The sequence below is a fragment of the Nicotiana attenuata genome, chromosome 9, assembly GCF_001879085.1.
Source record: "Nicotiana attenuata strain UT chromosome 9, NIATTr2, whole genome shotgun sequence".
In the NCBI taxonomy this organism is placed as follows: Eukaryota; Viridiplantae; Streptophyta; class Magnoliopsida; order Solanales; family Solanaceae; genus Nicotiana; species Nicotiana attenuata.
The window spans coordinates 2103788-2124939 of record NC_031997.1 but is presented as its reverse complement, the minus strand read 5'-3'; the positions used below and the strand labels follow the sequence as shown (position 1 = coordinate 2124939).

The 21152-nt window shown below is 37.8% G+C and overlaps 2 protein-coding genes across 2 annotated transcripts; both read left to right on the top strand.

The window, feature by feature from the left end:
• On the top strand, positions 340–6997 carry LOC109232472. The gene is made up of 8 exons (XM_019398244.1): positions 340–435; positions 526–671; positions 789–1755; positions 1852–2172; positions 2389–2454; positions 2574–2920; positions 5010–5241; positions 5951–6997. The coding sequence occupies exons 1-8, from the start codon at positions 340–342 to the stop codon at positions 6995–6997; spliced, it is 3222 nt and encodes a 1073-aa protein (XP_019253789.1).
• Positions 12825–19759, top strand: LOC109231958 (uncharacterized GPI-anchored protein At1g61900-like). The gene is made up of 8 exons (XM_019397568.1): positions 12825–13131; positions 15230–15394; positions 16099–16704; positions 16932–17177; positions 17304–17315; positions 18034–18177; positions 18277–18321; positions 19239–19759. Exons 1-8 carry the CDS (start codon positions 13068–13070, stop codon positions 19331–19333), a joined length of 1377 nt encoding a protein of 458 aa, XP_019253113.1. The 5' UTR covers positions 12825–13067; the 3' UTR covers positions 19334–19759.

Genomic DNA, 21152 nt, shown 5'->3' with positions numbered 1-21152 from the left:
GCAACAAGCCCAGCCAGTGCAACAGGTTCAATTGTTTTGTGAAGTATGTGGAGAGGGTCATACGAGCGACTTATGCCCATCTAATCTAGAGATTGTCTATTTGTAGGTAATGCAAATAGAGGTCAGACAAACCAGTATGGGAACACTTACTATCCCAACTAGAGGAACTACCCAAACTTCTCTTGGGGTGGAAACCAAGATGCTCAGAATCAATACAGGCCACAAGCACCTCAACAACGATATAGACCACCTCAGGTTGAAAAACAGGCGAACTCAACAAGTCACCTTGAGGAGATGATGAAGAAATTAATGGTTGATCAACAGGCCTAAGTCGTAGCAATGAGAAATTTGGAACGACAATTGGGACAACTTGCCAGTGCCCAAAATACTCGACTGGTTGGAGCTCTTCCAAGAGACACTGAGGCTAATCCTAAGGCATCTATTAATGATATATCATTGAGGAATAGGAGACAATTAGAACAAGTCCAGTAAAAAAAGAGAAAACAAGTGACATTTGATAAGAAGCCGGCCACTATAGAGTCAGAATCAGAAAAATCAAAGGAGTCGGAGAAGCCAGCTGAAGAGGCGGTGGCTAAGCAACCCCCGCCATTAGTTGCGAGGCCACCACCCTTGTTCCCTCAAAGATTGCAGAAAGTGAAGGATAATGCTGCGTATAAAAAGTTTATAAATATTTTGAAGCAGGTGAAAATCAAATATTCCATTGGTAGACATCCTACAAGAAGTGCCCAAATACGCAAAATACATCAAGGACATATTGGCAAATAAAGGCGCTTGACCGAATTTGAGAATGTGGCACTCACTGAGGAGTGTAGCTCAAGAATCCAAAGCAAGCTACCTCAGAAATTGAAGGATCCGGGTAGTTTCACTATCCAAATCTCGATTGGTAAGCATGCAGTCGGGCGAGCTTTGTGTGATCTTGGAGCGAGCATCAATTTGATGCCGCTATCTATGCTCAAACAATTGGGTTTGGGTGAGACACGCCCAACGATGGTAATCTTAGAGTTGGCTGATCGCTCCCTTGCTTACCTTGAAGGAGTGATTGAAGATGTGTTAGTCCAAGTGGGTATTTTCATATTCCCAGCTGATTTCATTATCTTGGACTACGAGCTTGATCAGGAAGTCCCATTTATTTTGGGGCGTCCATTATTAGCCACAGGCCGAGCTATTATTGATGTATGCGAAGGAAAGATGACGAAGAGAGTAGGTGATAGCGTTGAGGTATTCAACGTGTATAAAGCACTCAGATTGCCAGCCCACTATGAAGACCTATCCATGATTTCTGTGGTAGAAAGTGATGCTACGTCATTAGTGTCTTATATGAGCCCCATAGATCCTCTTGAACGAGTTTTGATTGGGGATGAAGAAGACAGTGAAGATGAGATGATGGGAGAAATTGAGCAAGTACTTGACATGTCTTGCAGTTATGTCCATGGGTTTGGGAGATTTGAGGAGTTGGATAGGCCTGTCACTCTGACCCCTCCTAAGCTATCTATTGAAGAAGCTCCAAAGCTAGAACTAAAGCCCTTTCCGGTGCACCTACGCTATGCTTATTTGGGGAACTCTAAGACATTGCTAGTGATTATCTCATCCAGCTTGACTAATGTACAAGAAGAAAAATTGCTCAGAGTACTTCGCGAGCATAAAAAGGCTATTGGGTGGACAATTGCTGACATCAAGGGAATCAGTCCATTGTTTGCATGCATAAAATCTTTCTGTAAGATGGACATTGCCCCAGTGTTAAGCAGTAAAGGAGATTAAATCTCAATATGAAAGAGGTTGTGAAGTAATTAAGTAGCTCGATGCAGGTATTATCTTTTCTATTTCTGACAGCAACTGGGTAAGCCCAGTGCAGTGTATGCCCAAAAAGGGGGGATAACTGTGGTAGAGAATGAGAGAAGTGAGCTAATTCCTACTCACACTGTGATGGGGTGGAAAGTTTGCATTGATTATAGAAGGCTCAACAAAGCAACCTGCAAGGACCACTTCCCACTTCCATTCATTAACCAAATGTTAGATAGGTTAGCGGGGCATGAATATTATTGCTTTCTTGATGGTTGTTCGGGGTACAACCAGATTGTCATATGCCTAGAGGATCAGGAGAAGACCATAAGAGCACTTTTACTTGTCCTTATGGCATTTTCACTTTCAAGAGTATGCCATTTGGTCTTTATAACGCACCAGCCACTTTCCAAAGATGCATGATGGCTATTTTCACCGATATGGTGGAAAGATTTGTGAAAGTCTTTATGGCTGATATTTTAGTCTTTGGGTCTTCTTATGATGATGAAGAATTTGAGCAAGGTGTTAGCCCATTATGAAGAAACAAATCTAGTGTTAAATTGGGAAAAATGCCATTTTATGGTGCAGGAAGGCATCGTGTTAGGTCATAGAGTGTCTAGAAGCGGCATTGAAGTTGATAAGGCGAAGGTGGAGGCAGTTGAAAAATTACCTCCACCCATTTCTATGAAGGGTGTCCAGAGTTTCTTAGGACATGCGGGGTTCTATCGGCGCTTTATAAAGGATTTTCAAAAATTGCTACTCCTTTGTGCAAGTTGCTTGAAAAAGATGTAACTTTCAATTTTGATGACGCCTACTTTAAGGCATTTGAAGAGCTAAAAAAGAAGTTGGTGGCTACCCCTATTATTGCGGCACCAGATTGGTCCCTACCATTTAAACTTATGTGTGATGCAAGTGACCATGCTATTGGGGCAGTGTTAGGCCAGAGGAGGGACAAGGGATTTTATTTCATCTATTATGTGAGTAAGACTCTTAATGATGCACAGCTGAATTACACCACCACTGAAAATGAGTTGTTAGCCGTTGTGTGGGCCTTTGAGAAATTTCGGGCATACTTGGTGGAAACAAAAGTCATAGTCCATACCGATCATGCAGCAATCAGGTATGTCATGACCTCAAAACTCTAACCTGTTGTGATGGCGCATATCATGGTACTAGGCAAGCCGACACCTTTCAAAACACTTTGATATTTCATTAAAAGTTATGTCAAAGCTTTTTCATACTAAAAAACTTCATAAAAGAGTTCAACTCAAAACAAAATGCGAAAAGATAGCCCGACCTCGGGGTGTCGCTAAGTCATGAGCACCTAAAACCAGTCTATAATCAGAGTTTACAATGTTCCACCAAATAGTAAAACAGAAAGAAAAGATAACGATCGAAGGAGAGTCAAGGGCTGCGGATGCCGGAAGCTACCCCGTATGTCTCCGATAACCAAATGTGCATGAACTCAACGATCTCTGCGACCGGTCTCACCTGGATCTGCATACAAGGTGCAGGGAGTAATGTAACTACTTCCAACTCAGTAAGTAACAGAAATAAATAAGGAATTGAGAAGTAGTGACGAGCTATGCAAATACAGTTATCTCAATAACTTTTAATAAAGAACGATCATGCTTTCAAATTTAATAGTTTAAGTCACATCAGTTCATGCTCAAGTAAACCAGATACCAAAACTTCCAGAAATTTATACAACAAGGACAAATAACAACTAAGTGCAACAATTAACTGAAAGTAAGTACAGCCTCTCAAGGCAACAGTTACTCAGCTCATCTCATCAGCTCAATCACTCAACTCTCAGCCCTCAATAATCATACTCAATAGGTACATGCGCTCACTCGAGGTGTGCAGACTCCGGAGGGGCTCCTTCAGCCCAAGCACCATATCGCTGCGGTGTGCAGCCCGTTCCAATATATAAACCACCATAAGGCTCGTTGCGCCGTGGAACCCGATAAAATATAGATAATTAGCCTGAAGGCTCGTTGCGGCGTGCAACCCGATCCAATATATATACATATATAGCCTTGAGGCTCATTGCGGCGTGCAACCCGATCCATATACACTCGTATAGCTCACAGCTCAGCACTCAGGCCCTATCTTAGTCACCAACCTCATCAGTCCCTCGGGCTCTCAGAAAGCATATAATTCAGCCCAAACATATATAATAACATGTGTCAATGATAAATAGGAAGGGACAGAGGTAAAATACGTAGGTAATATCATGACTGAGAACAAAACAGCAAATAGCATTTAATTCAGCAAGTGTACGACCTCACGGGTCTCAACAGTGATATCACAAGGCCTAAACATGATTTCTAACATGAAGTGCAGTGAATTGCCATAAAAACAGAGGGTACACGTAGTAAATAGTAGGCTAATCGATTCTACAGTCTCATGGGATGGACCAAGTCACAATCCCTATGGTGCACGCCCACACACCTGTCACCTAGCATGTGCGTCACCTCCAAAATAGTCATACGACACAAATTCAGGGTTTTATACCCTCAGGACCAGATTTATAACCATTATTTACCTCAATCCGAGCAAAATCCTACTCCGCGATTCCCTTGCCTCTCGAATCAGCCCCCAATCATCCCGAATCTAGCCACAAGTAATACCACACAATCAATATATGCATATGGAACCAATTCCACAAGAAAAACTACTAAATTGGACTCAAATCCCGAAATTGGCTCAAACCCGACCCTTGGGCCCACGTCTCGAAATCCGACAAAAGTTACAAAACCCGAAAGCCAATTCATTCCCGAGTCTAACCATACCAAATTTACCAAAATCCGGCCTCATTTGGTCACTCAAAAACCCAAAGTTCACTCTCCAAATTCCCAAGCCCTAACTCCCAATTTTAACTTCAAAACCTCACTAATTAAGGGGGAAATCAATGGGAAAACACCATTACTAAAGATAGTTAGGCTCAAGAACTTACCTCAGTGATAAACCTTGAATTCCCTTCAAAAATCTCTTCAAAATCTCCAAAACCAGTGTTCAAAAAATTGAAAATGAGAAGAATTCCCGAAGTCCTCTATTTATACTTTCTGCCCAGCAAAACCACACCTGCGGCTCATTTACCGCTTCTGCAGAACCGCTTTTGAGGACAAAGTTCCGCTTCTGCGGAAAATCATTAAAATCAAATCTCCGCTTATACGATCCGCTGAGCGCATCTGCGATCATTGCAGGTGTGGAAATTCCATCGCACATGCGGTCCAAACACGCACATGCGCTTCACAATCCGCTTCTGCGACCACAGGTGCAGGAACTTCATCGCACATGCGCCTTCTTCCCAGCTCCTCAAATATAGCATCTGCGATCTCCCACTCGCTTCTGCGGGATCGCACCTGCGATGAGACATTCGTAGGTGCGATTATGATAGCTGAGTTCAACTTCAGCAATCTCCCAATTTCGAAACTTGTTCCATTAATCACCCGAAATCAACCCGAGTCCCTCGGGACCTCAACCAATCATACCAACATATTCCACAACATCATACGAACTTAGTCAAATCATCTAGTCACCTCGAACAACATCAGAAACACGAATTACACACGGATTCAAGCCTAATGAACTTTGAAACATCCAAATTCTACAAACAACGTCAAAACTTATCAAATCACATCCAAATGACCTCAAATTTTGCACACAAGTCAGAAATGACACCACAAACCTATTCAAACTTCCGAAAATCCAATCTGACCCCGCTATCAAAATGTCCATTGCCGACCAAAATCGTCAAAATTCCTATTTTTACCAATTCAAGCCTAATTCTACTACGGACCTCCAAATCACATTCAGGACGCGCTCCTAAGTACAAAATCACCTACCGGAGCTAACGGAACAATCAAAATTGAAATCTGAGGTTGTTTACACATAAGTCAACATCCGGTCAACTTTCTCAACTTAAACCTCACAAGAGACTAAGTGTCTCAACTCACTCCAAAATCACTCCGGACCCAAACCAACTAACCCGATAAGTCAAAAGACAGTTGAAGAACATAAAAGAAGCAAGAAATAGGGGAATGGGGCTATAACTCTCAGAATAACCGGTCAGGTCGTTACAAGGTATCTATTTACAAAAAAAGAATCTAAGGATAGATTGATGAGCTAGGTTTTGTTGTTGCAGGAATTTGATGTAGTACGAGATCAAAAGGGCAGAGAGAACCAAGTAGCTGACCATTTACCAAGGCTGGAAAATCATAACCACGTGGAGGAGGGTGGAGAAATTGAAGAGGCATTTCCTGATGAGCAGCTATTTGCTATCACCCAAGACCCTTTCCCATGGTACATAGACTATGTGAACTATATTGTGGGTGGGGTACTTCCTCCTGAAATTGAATCTGAAGCTAGAAAGAGGTTTTTACATGATGTGAACTTCTACTACTGGGATGAGTCATACTTGTTCAAGCACTGTGCTGATCGGCTGATGAGGAGATGCATTCCAGAAAAGGAGGTGCAATTAGTGTTGTATGATTTTCATGCATCACCTTATGGCGGCCATCATCGAGGCGATAGAATAGCTGCAAAGGTATTACAATCCGGTTTCTTTTGGCCAACATTATTCAAGGATTCCGATGCATTTGTTAAGAAGTGTGATCAGTGTCAAAGAACAGGAACAATCACTAAGAGGCATGAGATGTATTTGAATAACATCATGGAGGTCAAGATTTTTGATGTGTGGGGGATAGATTTTATGGGACCATTCCCATTGTCCAGAGGAAACAAATACATCTTGCTAGCAGTTGACTACGTGTCAAAATGGGTAGAGGTGATCACACTGCCAACAAATGATGCCATGGTGGTAGCTGTGTTTGTGAAAAAGAACATATTCTCGAGGTTTGGGACTCCACGTGCCTTGATTAGTGATGAAGGTACACATTTTTGCAATCAGTTGTTGAATAACCTTCTAGTTAAATATGGACTCCGCGATAGAGTTGCTACGACATATCATCCTCAAACAAGTGGACAAGCTGATGTGTCTAACAGAGAAACAAAGCAAATCGTAGAGAAGACGGTGAGTGTGAATAGGAAGGATTGGGCTGCAAAGTTAGATGATGCCTTGTGGGCATATAGAACTACATACAGAACTCCAATTGGGGCGTCGCCGTATAAGCTTGTTTATGGGAACCTGTTGAACTTTAACGCAAAGCGTACTGGGCTATTAAAAAGTTGAATATAGACCTTGATGCCGCGGGTGAGAAGAGACGTTGCAGTTGAATGAGTAAGTTCAGACTACACTCTTATGAAAATGCTAAGCTTTACAAGGAGAAAACAAAAAGATGGCATGACAAGCATATCATGCCACGTCACTTTGAGCCAGGACAACATGTATTATTGTTCAATTCTAGGCTCAAGCTATTTCCTGGAACGTTAAAATTGAGATGGTCAGGCCCGTTTGAGGCGGTGAGAGTCACTCTTTATGGTGCAATTGAACTGCGTGCTTTAAATGGTGAAAGGAAATTTTAGTGAATGGACAAAGAGTCAAGCACTATTGAGGAGGAATAATTGATCGTGAGAAGACCAATGTTGCACTCGCTGATGAGCGAGCGAGGCCCTGCGTCGTGCCGCGATATTAAATCAAGCGCTTGTTGGGAGGACCCAACTTTATGCTTTCTTTTATTTTTATTTTTATTATATTATTTTGTAGTGTTTGTTTTGATTTTATAGGATGATAAGCATGGGAAACAAAACCATTGGAAGAGTGCAAAAGTGAGCTTGATGGTGAGAACTAAGAGTGGGGTACCCACACAAAGGACCATACTTGGGAGAAGTCTGAGTATCCCGTGAGCTATGAATTCTTCAGCCTTTGGCCTACCAGAGTGTCTCTTTTACCCTCTTGTTATTCACAGTGTGCATTGAGGATATTGCACAATTTTAAGTGTGGGGTAAGGAGATTGTCTGGGTGATTTTTTGTGCTATCTTAGATTAGTTATAGTACTCGTTATTAGTGTAGTAGTTTTTGTTATAAAAAAAGTAAAAAAATTGGACTTTTCCTGACGATGGATCTCATTCAACAGTTTTCTTGAGGGATTTAAGTCGAAAGAAAAAGGACAAAAAGATTTTCTTTTGTTAGGTAGTGTAATAATTCCCCCTTGGTTTTGCTTTGTACCGCGGTTCTTTTCCAAGGGTTTTGTTTGAATCGGCTATAGTTAGTTTTATTTTTTAGGAGTAGGATCCATTGTGCCGTGAATTGAATTGAAGCAATATCTCTTAACTTTGTTATGCCTTGATAATAGTGAGTACTTTTGTTGTGACGCTTAGGCTTAGTTTTTGACTCTTGTATAAGTACATTAAATTGTATGATCTTAACTTTGCTTAACTACTTTGACTAGAGTGTCTTGATGAGTCCAATCTGAGTGAGTTATGTGCCATGTGTGTGTGAGGTTTGTTTTTTATTCTGTGCATTGCATTTGATGTCTAGAACTTGCCCCATGTGTTTGTAAAGCAAAATAGTAGTTTTGTTTAGTCTTGAAAGTGATAGATGCGTTTCTTTGTTGAACCAGTTATATATTTTACCCGCCTATTTATTATGTATCGTAGTTAACCCCTTTGAGCCTGTAATCATGTTTCATTGGCAACAACATAACAAGCCTTACCCATTTGTTTGAATTAACCATCTATTTGAACCTTGTCACCTCTCATGAGCACTTGAATTATAATGAACTTTGTAAAAGTTAAAGTGTGGGATGGTTGGTTTGGCTTTTGAGTGGAACTAATCAAATAAGGAGAAAGATGCACTATTTTGAAAAAGTAAGAGCCACTTGAATTGAAAAAGAAAGGAAAAAATAGTTATATTATTTGTGAAAAATAGTCTTTGATAGTAGTGACTCTTGATGCAATTGTGCTTAAAGAAGTATGGAGTTAATATATATGAATGTGAAAGGTGGAGATATGGTTTGACATAAGTATGGGTTTTAAAAGGTAAAATGTATGTATTAAAGTGCTTAGGGAGGTGTAGTCACTCTTATATCTAAATATATCCTCCCCGCCCCACAGCCTATATTACGACCAATTAAAGCCCTACTTAATCCTAAACTGAATGAGCTCGATTAGTAGATTAATACACTACAGGCAAGCTTATCATGTATTATGTGTGGCATATGAATGTTATTTCTGAGAGTGAGTGGGTTCTTTTTATCTTGAATTCCTAATTGTTCTTAAATTTTATTGTGTGGGGAACTACTCTCTTTTGTCGTGTGAGGGCACATGATTCATGAAGGAAAGGTTAGTAAGTGATTTGTGAATAATGCGTGGTACTTGTGAGTCAAATCTTGAGGCGAAGATGTTACAATCTTATGCTTAGTCTATTTTAAATGTTCTTGGCGTGATGAATTAGGAGAATTGTTTAAAAAGGCCGTGTCTATATAAAGTGTAGTTTGATTGCTCGAGGACAAGCAATGGTTTAAGTGTGGGGTGGTGATAGTAGGCTATAATTATGTATTTTAGTCGCTTATTACACTCTAATTTACTGCACTTTAATTGAGTTTGAGCTTTAATCGCTAGTGTTTTGCACTAAATGTGTGCTTTATGCCTTGTAGGAGTGATTCGATCTATGTAGATGTTATGGAATGAATTCAAGCTATTCTGTAGCTTTGAAGTCTGAGCAAAAGCCCAAGGATTAAGTTGGGATCGTGTTCGGGGATCGATAGATGATAGTGCCCTTTAAGAATGAAATGAAGAATCGTGCAGGCATACTGCGCACTGTCCAGTAAAATGCACATAACTTTTTGCTCAGAAATCCGTTTGGGTCCACAGTATATCGTTGGAAAGCTATTTAAAAGGGGCTACAACTTTCATGTTTTACATTTTCGCAAATTCGCACAACCGCGGCGCGTGGCGCGCCGCGGCTGCCTATTTTGCTCTTGCCTCGAAATTGCAAGGTTCCTGATAAAGTCCACTAGCACCCCGCGTGGCGCGTCGCCCCATGCGGTGCGCCTATGTAATTTTACATAGTAACTATCCTATTTCGTGTAGGAGAAGGTGGTTTCGGTTGGGCCCGACCTTATATGGTATAAATACATGTAAAACGTTATTTTGAGGGACTTTTGACATACTTTAGACATAGGGGACACACGGGAGCAAGGCTATCTCAGATTCCTTCATTAGTTCTTAGTATTTTCAATTATCTAACACTTATGATTTTGTTTGATACTATCATGAGTGGGTAAAACCCATAGTTCTAGGGTTGTGATTTAGCTATGAATATTGTTGTTTAACGTTGACTTAACCTTGATTATAATTCACTAATATATAATTATTTCTTCAATTCCGTGATTAATTGCTTAATTGTCTAGCCATCAGTTAGGTTCTATTTACTATAGATGCTATGCTTGGGAAAGCCATGTATAGATTAGAGAAGAATTGAAGAGAGCACGATCTTAACTCTGAAGGGGGACGAATTTGTGGTTAGGATAGGAATATACCTAGTCACCGTGCTTAATTAAATATCGAATAATCTTAATGCATTCTTAATAGATTGATTTCATAGGAATATAGGCGTTAATCTATTTTGAATAGGCGAGTAGTACTTCGGGAGAAGGCTATGAGAGCAATTGTTCGATAAATTAGCAACCATGAGTGAATTATATGAAAGGGAGACTTAACCAGGACACAATAGGATTGGTGAATCGATCACAACCCTGGAATATTTGTCTCTACTACACAATAATTATTTTACTGCTTGATAATTTAGTTGTAACTTAGAATTATAGTTTAGTATAATTAACTCTCGAACTCGAATTGGCTCGACTGAATAACAATCTTGGTGAACTTAGTTGGCAATTGATACAAGTCCCTGTGGGTTCGACACTCGACTTATCATTTTATTACTTGTGCGACCACGTATACTTGCGTGTGCGTTAGGGAGCAACAACGCCCCATAAGAAACTATTAATAAGAAGAGTTTTTTTTTTTTTTTTTTACTATTATACCATTATTTATATCTTCAATTTATGTTTTCTATGCTATATAATTAATGTTTTTTACTTTCAAGAGTACTTAATACTACGGATGAAATGGGAATTAGTATTTAATTATATCTTGAGTGTCTAAATTGATACTTTCTCCGGTTCACTTTAATTAATTTTTTAGCTTTTTTGGTGTTCAACAATAATTGTTATATTCAGATATCAAGAAAAAATTAACTTTTTTTTCTTCTAAAGTTGCCCTTGGAGTAAAGAGTTTTGAATTATTTGTTATGTTTTCAATGAACAAATTAATGAGGTAATAAAAGGTTATTATGATCAAATTTTATTGTTAATGGATGTTAAAAGGTGGATTCCTTAATATGTGTAAATATAGCCAAAAAATCAATTAAGGTGAAACGGATGGAATATATATTTTAGACCAATTATTTTTAGGAACCACAACAACTAAAATGGATGGGAGGGAGTAAAATATCCCTAAGACGGTGAAAGAAATGATAATCTCGAGCCTCTAAAGGAAAAAAATTAAAACGTGTGGTGTAAAATAAATCATAAATATTTATATATGATATATAATATTCATTTTCATTCTTTTTGGAGCAATTATATAAATTGAAATAGGAGCAATAATATCAAGTCAGCGAGCATCTCTATAGGAAGCTTAATTTATAGTAGAACCAGATAGAACACTTGTACATTTAAGAATTACTCCCTCCGGTTCAAAATAAGTGATTTTTTGGATGTTTTTACACAGATTAAGAAATCCACCTTTTAGCATTAATTAGCAATGGAATTGACCATATTAACCTTTACTATCTCACATAAACACTCCTGACACATATTCCAACACTATTTACTCCAAGGACAATGTAGGAAAAAAGTAATTAATTCATTCTTGAAATCTGAAAAAATTACTTATTTTGGACCACAAGAAAAATGCCAAAAATCACTTATTTTGGACCGGAGGGAGTATAAGATTCTTGTCTTAATTAACAACTTGAAAACAATCCTAAGACTATGAAATACTCCCTCCGATCCAAAATAAGTGATTTTTTGGCCTTTTTCTGGTGGTTCAAAATAAGTGATTTTTCCAGATTTCAAAAAATGAATTAATTATTTTTTTCCTACATTACCCTTGGAATAAATAGTGTTGGAATATGTGTTTGAAGTGTTTATGTGAGATAGTAAAAGTTAATATGGTCAATTCCATTGCTAATTAATGCTAAAAGGTGAATTTCTTAATTTGTGTGAAAACATTCAATAAAATCACTTATTTGGACCGGAGGGAGTAAAGGATTATCTCGGACCAAACTAGAGGTATTAATGGTAATCTTTTAGTCTTGCATGCGTTTTGACTTGTTTAAGTGCTAATAGTCAAGAATAATGCGCCACGTGTCCATACAACACACACCACAAATCCTCAGACAGAGAGAGAGAGAGAGATATATCTCGTGCCAGGAGCGTGACTAAAAGAAAAGGCAAGTGATGGATTTAATGCTCCCCAACAGTGCAGCCATTTCATTATCTCAGATTTCACACTGAAACTTTAGGGGTCGTTTGGAAGGATGTATTAAAGAAAAAATAATGTACGCATTAATTTCTGGTATTATTAATCTCTTAATTGATATATTTTTTCAACCTATGTTATTAATACAAGTATTAATTATATAATATATTTGGTATTATCTTATGTATAATTAATACATAACAAATTATGGTATTAGCAATACTAAAGCTATTGATGCATGCATTGGCATAATTAAAGATATAATTATTCTTAAAGTTTCTTAAAGCTAAAGAATATGGAAAGTATTTTTATAAATAATTAATTTTTAAAAAAGTTATGCAATGTATTTTAATTTTTAATATACCATACCGAATAGTAGATAAAGAATAATATTTGCATAAGTAATACTTGCATTACTAACTCATATATTATTAATCCCTGCATTAATATACCTTATTCATCATTATTCTTATGCACCCGAACAAACGACCCCTTATTCTTATGCACCCGAACAAACGACCCCTTATTTATTGTTCTCTTGGGTCCTTTAGTGGGGTCTTATACTAATTTGTACAGCTATTGTTAATTACTGCTTCTGTCCCCACACCACTTAAGAGCACCTCATTCATGGCTTCCCCCCAACTCACTCACCACTTTCTGCATTTTCCAGTGCTCACTTTGCTGTAAACTACAGTTATTTCTTAGCTGAAAATCCAAGATTTGCTGTTAATTCTTGACCCTTTTGCCCCTTCTTGGATTTTCTGTTATTTTTGGATTCACTTTTTGGGTCTTGAAGCAAAGGAAGGCAGAAAATGAGAGGAGGGGTTGGTGAAAGTTTGAGTCTTTACCTTCTGGTTGTATTTCTACTGCTTTTTTGTAAGTGTTTTATGCCTTTTTTGAGCTTTTCTTGGTTAATTTTTCTTATTTCTTGGATGATCTGTGAATATATTCTTGAAATTTACCAAATTTTGCTAAAAACCCAGCTGGGTGTTAATAAAGTTAACTGCTTTATGTTTGTATTACAGAACTTGGTGTTCTGTAAATAGAAAATATTGTTTCTTGGAGATTTCTATTGTTCTCTTTGTATAGTTCTGTTGGATTTAAGTTATATGCACTTACACTATCAACTCAATTTAACTGGCTATAGCAGGTTATTACTCGAATAAATTACCTGTTGGGCTAAAACGGCCCAAAAATATTCTTAACATGGTGTGTTACCGCTTTGGGCCAAGCTCTCGTGGTTTTCCCCAAAGGGCTCACACCATTAAGAGATCACCATACCTTATATGTAGGCTCCATATCTTTTTCAGCTACCAATGTTAGACTTTGTTCGCACACCCAACAATCTCTCCCTCGAACTAAGTTCCACGTGGCCATTGCCACAATTCACGGGTCTATTTCCGATATTCACTGTGTGCTACCTACATTGTTAGAGTATTAAGGCAATAGAAGCCCGTAACTAGCTTCTTTTTGTATAGTTCTGATTGATTTAAGTTATATATGTACCAACAATGTAATGAGTTTTTACCCCATCAACTCAATTTTAACTGGCTATAACAGGTTATTACTCGAATAAATTACCATATCATACTTGCTAAAGATGTACCTATAGTTTTTCCAAGTCAATTTAACCCGATAGCGGGAAAAAATTTATACACTGACAGTGCACAAAACTTAAACTCTTCCCTAATACTGTAGGATATGAGTTTTCCTTTAGGCCATGTTAAGGGTGTGAGTTGATATTTTTTACTTCAAAATTCTCTGTTTTTATATTTTTTGTTAGATGGTTGTCTGTCAATTTGTCATCAGCTAGATATAACATTAAGCTACTTTACCAAGATTTGATTATCTATGAAGAACAATGTTTGTGCTTTAGAAAATTTTATTGTGAATGAGTAGCTGGAACTGTTTCATAGGCTCACTGAAGTCGGGATTAAGTAGGGGTAGTCGAGGCTCGGAAAAATACACTTTCTTCAAGAAGTCCGCATTTATGCTGTCATCCTTCCAAGATTAACCTCAAGTGGATATATATGTGTGTGTGTGTGGGCTCGTGTCCTTTGATAAGTATTCTTTAGTAGTTTAGTTGTGTATTATGTTAATCTTATTAGCCATTTCAAAGAAAAATGTTACGACTATCTTATTTTATCCTCTACGTCGGCTGGAGAACATATTCTGCTCGGAGACCTTGAATGTGAAGTTCTCTTTCCTTTGCATCTCCTGCTGCTTGAATCAGTTGTACTGTTGTGAATTGCTTTGATCTTAGGAAGTCGATTATTTAGATCCATAGGAATTCATACTCTAACTTTTATATGGATTATGGAGTGGTTTAAAGAATATGGTGATGTACAGTATTACTAGCTATGAAATAGTTTCATGAGCTAATCCTTGCTGAAGTGCGTGAGGTAGTGTTTTCGTGGGTATTTAGGTACCAAACTGAGTGAATCAAGAAAAAAATACAGTTACAGAAATATTGGATTTCCCCAGATATACGAAGTTCTATGTTTAAAATCTCAACATGGGGTCAATGAAGTGGGTTGAGAACCTGAGGTTTCAGGTTCAAATCCAGCAAAGACAAAAACATTACATGATTTCTTCCCATTGTCCAAGCCTTGGTGGATAGAGTTACTTGGTACATTTTGCTGGTGGGAGGTAGCAGGTATCGTGTGGAATTAGTCGAGGTGCACGCAAGTTGGCCTGAACACCATGGTTTATCAAAAAAAAAGACAAAATCTCAACACGTGGGCTTCAACAGACCAAGGATAATAAGTCACTAGTGCTGTCTGCCGACCTGCTTTCTTTGAGCGACTATCTGATCTGCTGGTTTTAGTGGTCTTGGTTTAACACTTGATGTGGTGCATGCACATAATGGTGCTTGGACCGTTGATCCGTATATTTTTGTATACAAACTTTTGCTGGCTGGTTATTAGGAACCAGTGCTATTTCCAATCTCAGATGGATTTTGTTATTTGTATAGGCTTCCAAGACTCCAGTTGCAGCGCGGGCTCTCTAATCAAGGACATAAAGGAGGATGAACTTTTGCCAGAGATCTCCCCAAATGCTGCTCCACAGCCCCTTCTTCCCCTTTTTGCACCTTCTCCATTGGCACCTTTCACAAACAGCACTTTACCCAAATTATCTGGTTTGTTTCAGAAACTAATTACTTTAAACTCTTTGGTCCTTAGCTAGAATAAAGTTTTAAGAAGCATACCATTCTTCCATTTTTGGTGCAACTTGGAGTAGTTAATAGTAAACATACAAGTATGTTTCATGGACTCCTATGAAATGTTGCCGGGTGCGTGTCGGATCCTCCAAAAGCAGTGTATTTTTGGAGGATCCGACACGAGTGCTGCAACATTTTGGAGAGTCTGCGCAAACATAGCACACAATTGTATGCCATTATATATAACAATATGTTCTAAACAAACTAATTAAACTTCTACAAGTAATTGTATACCTATATTATCTGTTTTTATAAGAACCGAATTTTGTCGAACTCTTTTCAACTTGGCCAGAAAAATATCTTAAAAATGCCAAGACCACGTCCAAATATGCAGCAGCCTAGATTTGGAGATTAGGTTTAAATCCTAACTAGGACAAAAAAACACTAGGTGATTTCTTCCAATATGTATAAGCCTTGGTGGGTAGAGTTACCCGGTACTTGTGCTGGTGGGAGATAGCAGGTACTTGGTGGCTTAATCGAGGTGCATGCAAGTTGGCCAAAACACCACCAATTATAAAAAGAATATAAAGCAACATAGTTTTAGAGAAAAGAACAGACCTCAGGTGGATCTTAGGTTTTCTCTATCCTCTGTCTTCTCTGACTTTTGCTCTCACTCTCTCCAGGACTCTGTACGCTCAACTTTGATGCTGTGAGAAGTATGATGACCGTGACATCAATAGATTGTGTAGCACCATTTGCACAGTATCTGGCTAATGTCATGTGTTGCCCTCAACTGGAAACAACTCTTGTTATTCTTATTGGGCGGTCTAGTAAAAAAACAAATATGCTTGCGTTAAATGGGACCCTCGCAAAGCATTGCCTTTCAGATTTTCAGCAACTTCTGGTGAGCCAAGGTGCCAATGATACTTTGCAGCATATATGCTCTCTCCATCCGGCTAATCTTACTCAAGGTTCTTGCCCGGTCAAAGATGTTCATGAGTTTGAGACGACTGTGGACTCGTCTAGCCTACTTGCTGCCTGTGGCAAGATTGATCTTGTGAATGAATGCTGTGAGCAAACTTGCCAAAATGCTATATCAGAAGCTGCTAAAAAACTTGCACTTAAAGCATATGATCTTTTAAGCATGGATGGATCTCATGTGCTGGCTGATCACACGACCAGAGTTAACGACTGTAAAAGCATTGTACACCGATGGTTGGCAAGTAAACTTGAACCTGCTGGAGCAAAAGATGTTCTTAGAGGACTTTCTAATTGCAAAAACAATAAAGGTGAGGATCACACAGCAGTTCTGTTTCATAACGACCTTGACTTTCTCATTGCGTTGTAACAGGCATCATGCCACGAAACATAGTCATAGATCTGCAAAACGAATAGTTATGGACATTCTCACCAAAACACTTGCCAAAGAAAATAGAGTCTGATTGCCGTTCTCACCTTCTATCTTTGCATTTCTGTATAGTTATAAATCTACTGATCCTTTTTTTCTTCCCTTTAGTGTGTCCTCTGGCTTTTCCTGGCATGAAAAATATTACAAAGGCTTGTGGGGACGGGATGATTAACGAAACAACATGCTGTAACACTGTTGAGAGGTATGTCTCTCACTTACAAAGGCAGAGCTTTGTCACCAACTTGCAAGCTTTGGATTGTGCTGCTTCACTTGGACTTAAGCTACAGAAAGCCAATGTTAGCAAAAATGTCTACAATCTTTGTCACATTAGCCTCAAGGATTTTTCCGTACAAGGTCAGTTTTTTATTTAGTAGCCCGTTGAAGTGTTGTGCAGTATACAAATGTGTTGAGCTGACGTCAAATTTTGATCTTGTCATGTTTGTGGCATATGGTTATCTTCAAATGACTACACTACACCAGTTGCACCAGAAGGTAATCTACCTACTTTACTCGTTCGCAAATCCATTTCTAGACCTCTTTGCTTTTTTCCTTCTTTTTATTCGATAGTTTCATATCAGTTTACCTGCTTTGACAATTAACACTCCACATAATGAGACATTAAATTTTCTGTTATGACACATGGATAGAGGTTGGTCGAGGTGCTTTGTTACATACGATATGTTATGAACTAAACGAACAATGTCGGTGCCAAGATTTGAATTTTATGGGTTCTGAATTCTAGGACAGCAACATAAGGTGTTAGTAACTGGGTTTTGAATTTAATTTTTGTACCTATATAGTAAATTCCTTAATACAAATATAGGATTTAGAGTGAAGCTACTGGGTTCAATCAAACCCGTGTATCGGCTTCTAGCTCCGTGCTTGGACTTTAGCTGTACTACAGAAGAACAATATATTAGATTGGTGGAATCTTTTGTACGTTGACTAGTGAAGTGTGACGCCGCTTATAAATTGCTTAAGGGAAGAAAACTATGTAGTTAGTTACTTTAAAAAAAAGGTAATGTATTTACATGCTAATTTCCCTTTGCTAGATTAGGTGCTTGTATACTATAGGTCTCGGTCCTATCTTTATTCTACCTTTTCTTTTCTTTTTTTATCTTAAATTTTTACAGCATCAATAAGTAATTATTTCCACTACTTGTTTGGGATTGTAGTGGTTAATAATTATTTGTTCTTTTTGTTGGAGTAGTTTCGGGGTGTCTTTTGCCTAGTTTACCGTCGGATGCAATACTGGACCAAAGTACGGGGATCAGCTTTGTTTGCGACTTAAATGACAACATTCCGGCTCCTTGGCCATCTATGTCTCAGTTACCAGCTTCATCATGCAATAAGTGTATGTCGGAACCATTCCTTCTTATTATGTTCAGTTTCCAGAATTTATCTTCTTATATGACTGGTCGCTGATGTACATCATGACTTCTTGCTTTTGCAGCTGTGAGAATTCCTGCACTTCCTGCTGCAGCATCGGGGCAAATCAGTAAGAACATCAACTTACTCATTTGTAATTTTTATTATATTGTAAATACGACAGTTCTTTTTTTCTTTTTCTTTCATCAGTATCAAGTTCTACCTCTCTAAATAAGGACAATACAGAAGAAAATTGAAAAACAGAAGCTAACTGTAAATAGCTTAATCTTGAAGGTTTATCTACATCTTCGTTTTTACGTCATATCTCCTGATAGAAAAGGTGAATCATAATTGGTAAAATGACTGGCATTTATTATTTGCATGACCAGTCGGAATAGTGGACGAAGGAGGTACAACTGTATAGAAAATTCTGATGTTGGATAGTTTTTACACAAACAATATGGCCTAACAGAACCTCTTCTACTTTAAGATTCAGCTAAACCAACAGGCCATGGCTCTTCCTTGTCTACAAAAGTGTATTTATTAAATTCTCTTCTATAAATAATGATATCGCTTACGCAAAATCCTGCCTGCGACACTTGTGGGGGGGGGGGGGGGGGGGTATGGGGTTGGTTGTGGAGAAACAGGAAACCTTCATTCTTGAATTATTTTGATGGTACTGTATATACTGATAGCTGACTACTGTCGTAAAAGAGGAAAACTAGAGCTAGTTTGAGGAAGTGGCGCAAACAGGAATTTCATCAAAGGTTCTCAAAAAATTGTTCTTTTGTGTTTAGGGGATTCAACAATATATATATATATATATATATATATATATATATTTGGATTATTACGATGAGGATCTTGAGCTTTTGGTGAAAACACAGACTTTATAGCGTTAAAGAAAGGTGTTATTAGTTTAAGCAATCTACATTTGTCTGAAACATATTCACCTGAATTTGGCTGCTGAAGTTTACTAAACAGTAATTATTTTCCATTTAAGTTTAAGAGCTGTTCATTAACAAAAATCTCTGGTTAATTTGTCAGGTAAAGGATTGAATATGTGGTCACATATGCTACTGATGGCGTCGATGATATTGGGAATCTGCTGTATATCTAATGCTGCCAATCTTGCTTACTAGCTGTATTTTGTGGAAGCACATTTTGACCAGAAAGGATCGAAAATTACAGTTCTATGAAGGTCTCTGATTGACATCAAAACTTAAATGTACAGCTGCAGGATCATGCACCTGAGTGAAAATCCAACTCAGAGATGATTCCAAGATCAACTTCGCGACGAAATTTTTATTCCCTTTCTTTGGGCAATAAGAAAGTTTTGTGAAAAAAATTACACAGTAGGTTTAGTTTCATGTAATTATTTCCACTTGACATGCTTTGCCTTTATGTATTTGGAATTCCTCAGCAAGCATTATGTTAACCAATGCATTTGTTAGGTTTCTCTTAGTTAATCGGGATACGTGTTATCTCACACCAGCAAATGTGTCGGGTAAATTTATCGACCAAAGTTTAGGCAGATGGGAAGATATCATGTGTTGTGTGATTGTTAACATTCTATTTCCAAGAAAAGGTTCAAATATACTCTTGTACGATGAGAAAAGGTTTAAATAAACCCTTTTGTTATACTTTAGATTCAAATATAGCTCTGTCGTAATACTATTAGTTCAAATATACCCCTATTCCATTAAGTTTGTCCAAGGTGGACATCCACTCCTACGTGGCACTGACATTTGATGAGGTGGATGCCATGTATCATGCTACCTCAATGCCCCTTACCTATTTTATCCGTCCCCTCTATTTGTTTTTCTACCACTAAAATTTTCTTCCCCTCCACCACCATTGCCACCATAATCGCCATCATGAACAATATTGAATTAATTCGTAGGAATGTATTTAAATCTTTTTTCATAATATAAGGGTATATTTAGAATTAAAATATAACGAAGAGTATATTTAAGCTTTTGTTGGGACTGCAATTAGCAGATTTAGCGAATGCACTCATGAAGGCTTAAGATCTTTTATAAAATTTAATGTAGGGCAATATTGAAAGACATTCACTATTTATGAGGTTTGTTTTGAAGCAAGTTTTTTTTTTCCTAGTCTGGAAAATAGAGAGTTGCCTCTAAGGTATCTTTTGGACTTTTTTTTTTTGGGTATTTCTCTCTAAGCATAATTACTTATTCACACTCGTTGTAATTATAAGAACGGAAAAGGGTCTAAAATATCCCTCTACTATTAAATATTGTTTAAAATTACCCTCCGTTATATTATCGGCTCAAAAGAATCCCTACCGTGATACTATTGATAAAAAATGCCCTCAAATTAACGAAGGTGCCACGTGGCAGCCATTTAAGTCATTTGGTCTATCCAGGTTTATTTTTACACTGACCCGACCCAATACCCGGTATCTGATCCAAAATTTAAACCCTAAACATATTTTTCCATTCTTTCTCTTTTTATTCATGAAATTCAATTCATTTTGACAGCTTCTTCCCGTTTCCCCTTAACCCTTTACCCCATTTATATAAGACAACTTGCACAAGCAGATGAAAATGCAGAGAGATAGCTCTGCAAAAATGAATGTTGCTTTGCTCTTGAGTTCCATGACTGTTTCTCTTTGTAATAGTCATGAAATTAATTTCTTAAAGAAACTATAAGCAAATGAAATATATAAAACATACTTTCAGGCATTAAATTAGAGAATATACCGGTAAGATATGTGTGTAGAAGCCACAGATTATCAACATTTTACTGCTCAATTTTTTGTTGGTGATATCCTTTATCCAAACCAAGTATAATTGGTCGTTTCTTATTGCTCATTATTCGTAGATTAGACTTTTTGTATATCTCTTCTTTTCCTGATTTGAAACTTTGTTTCAGCTACCAATGAAAACGTGCTGCCATTGATGGAGGTTTGGATCGTGGAGAAGAGAAGAAAGAAAG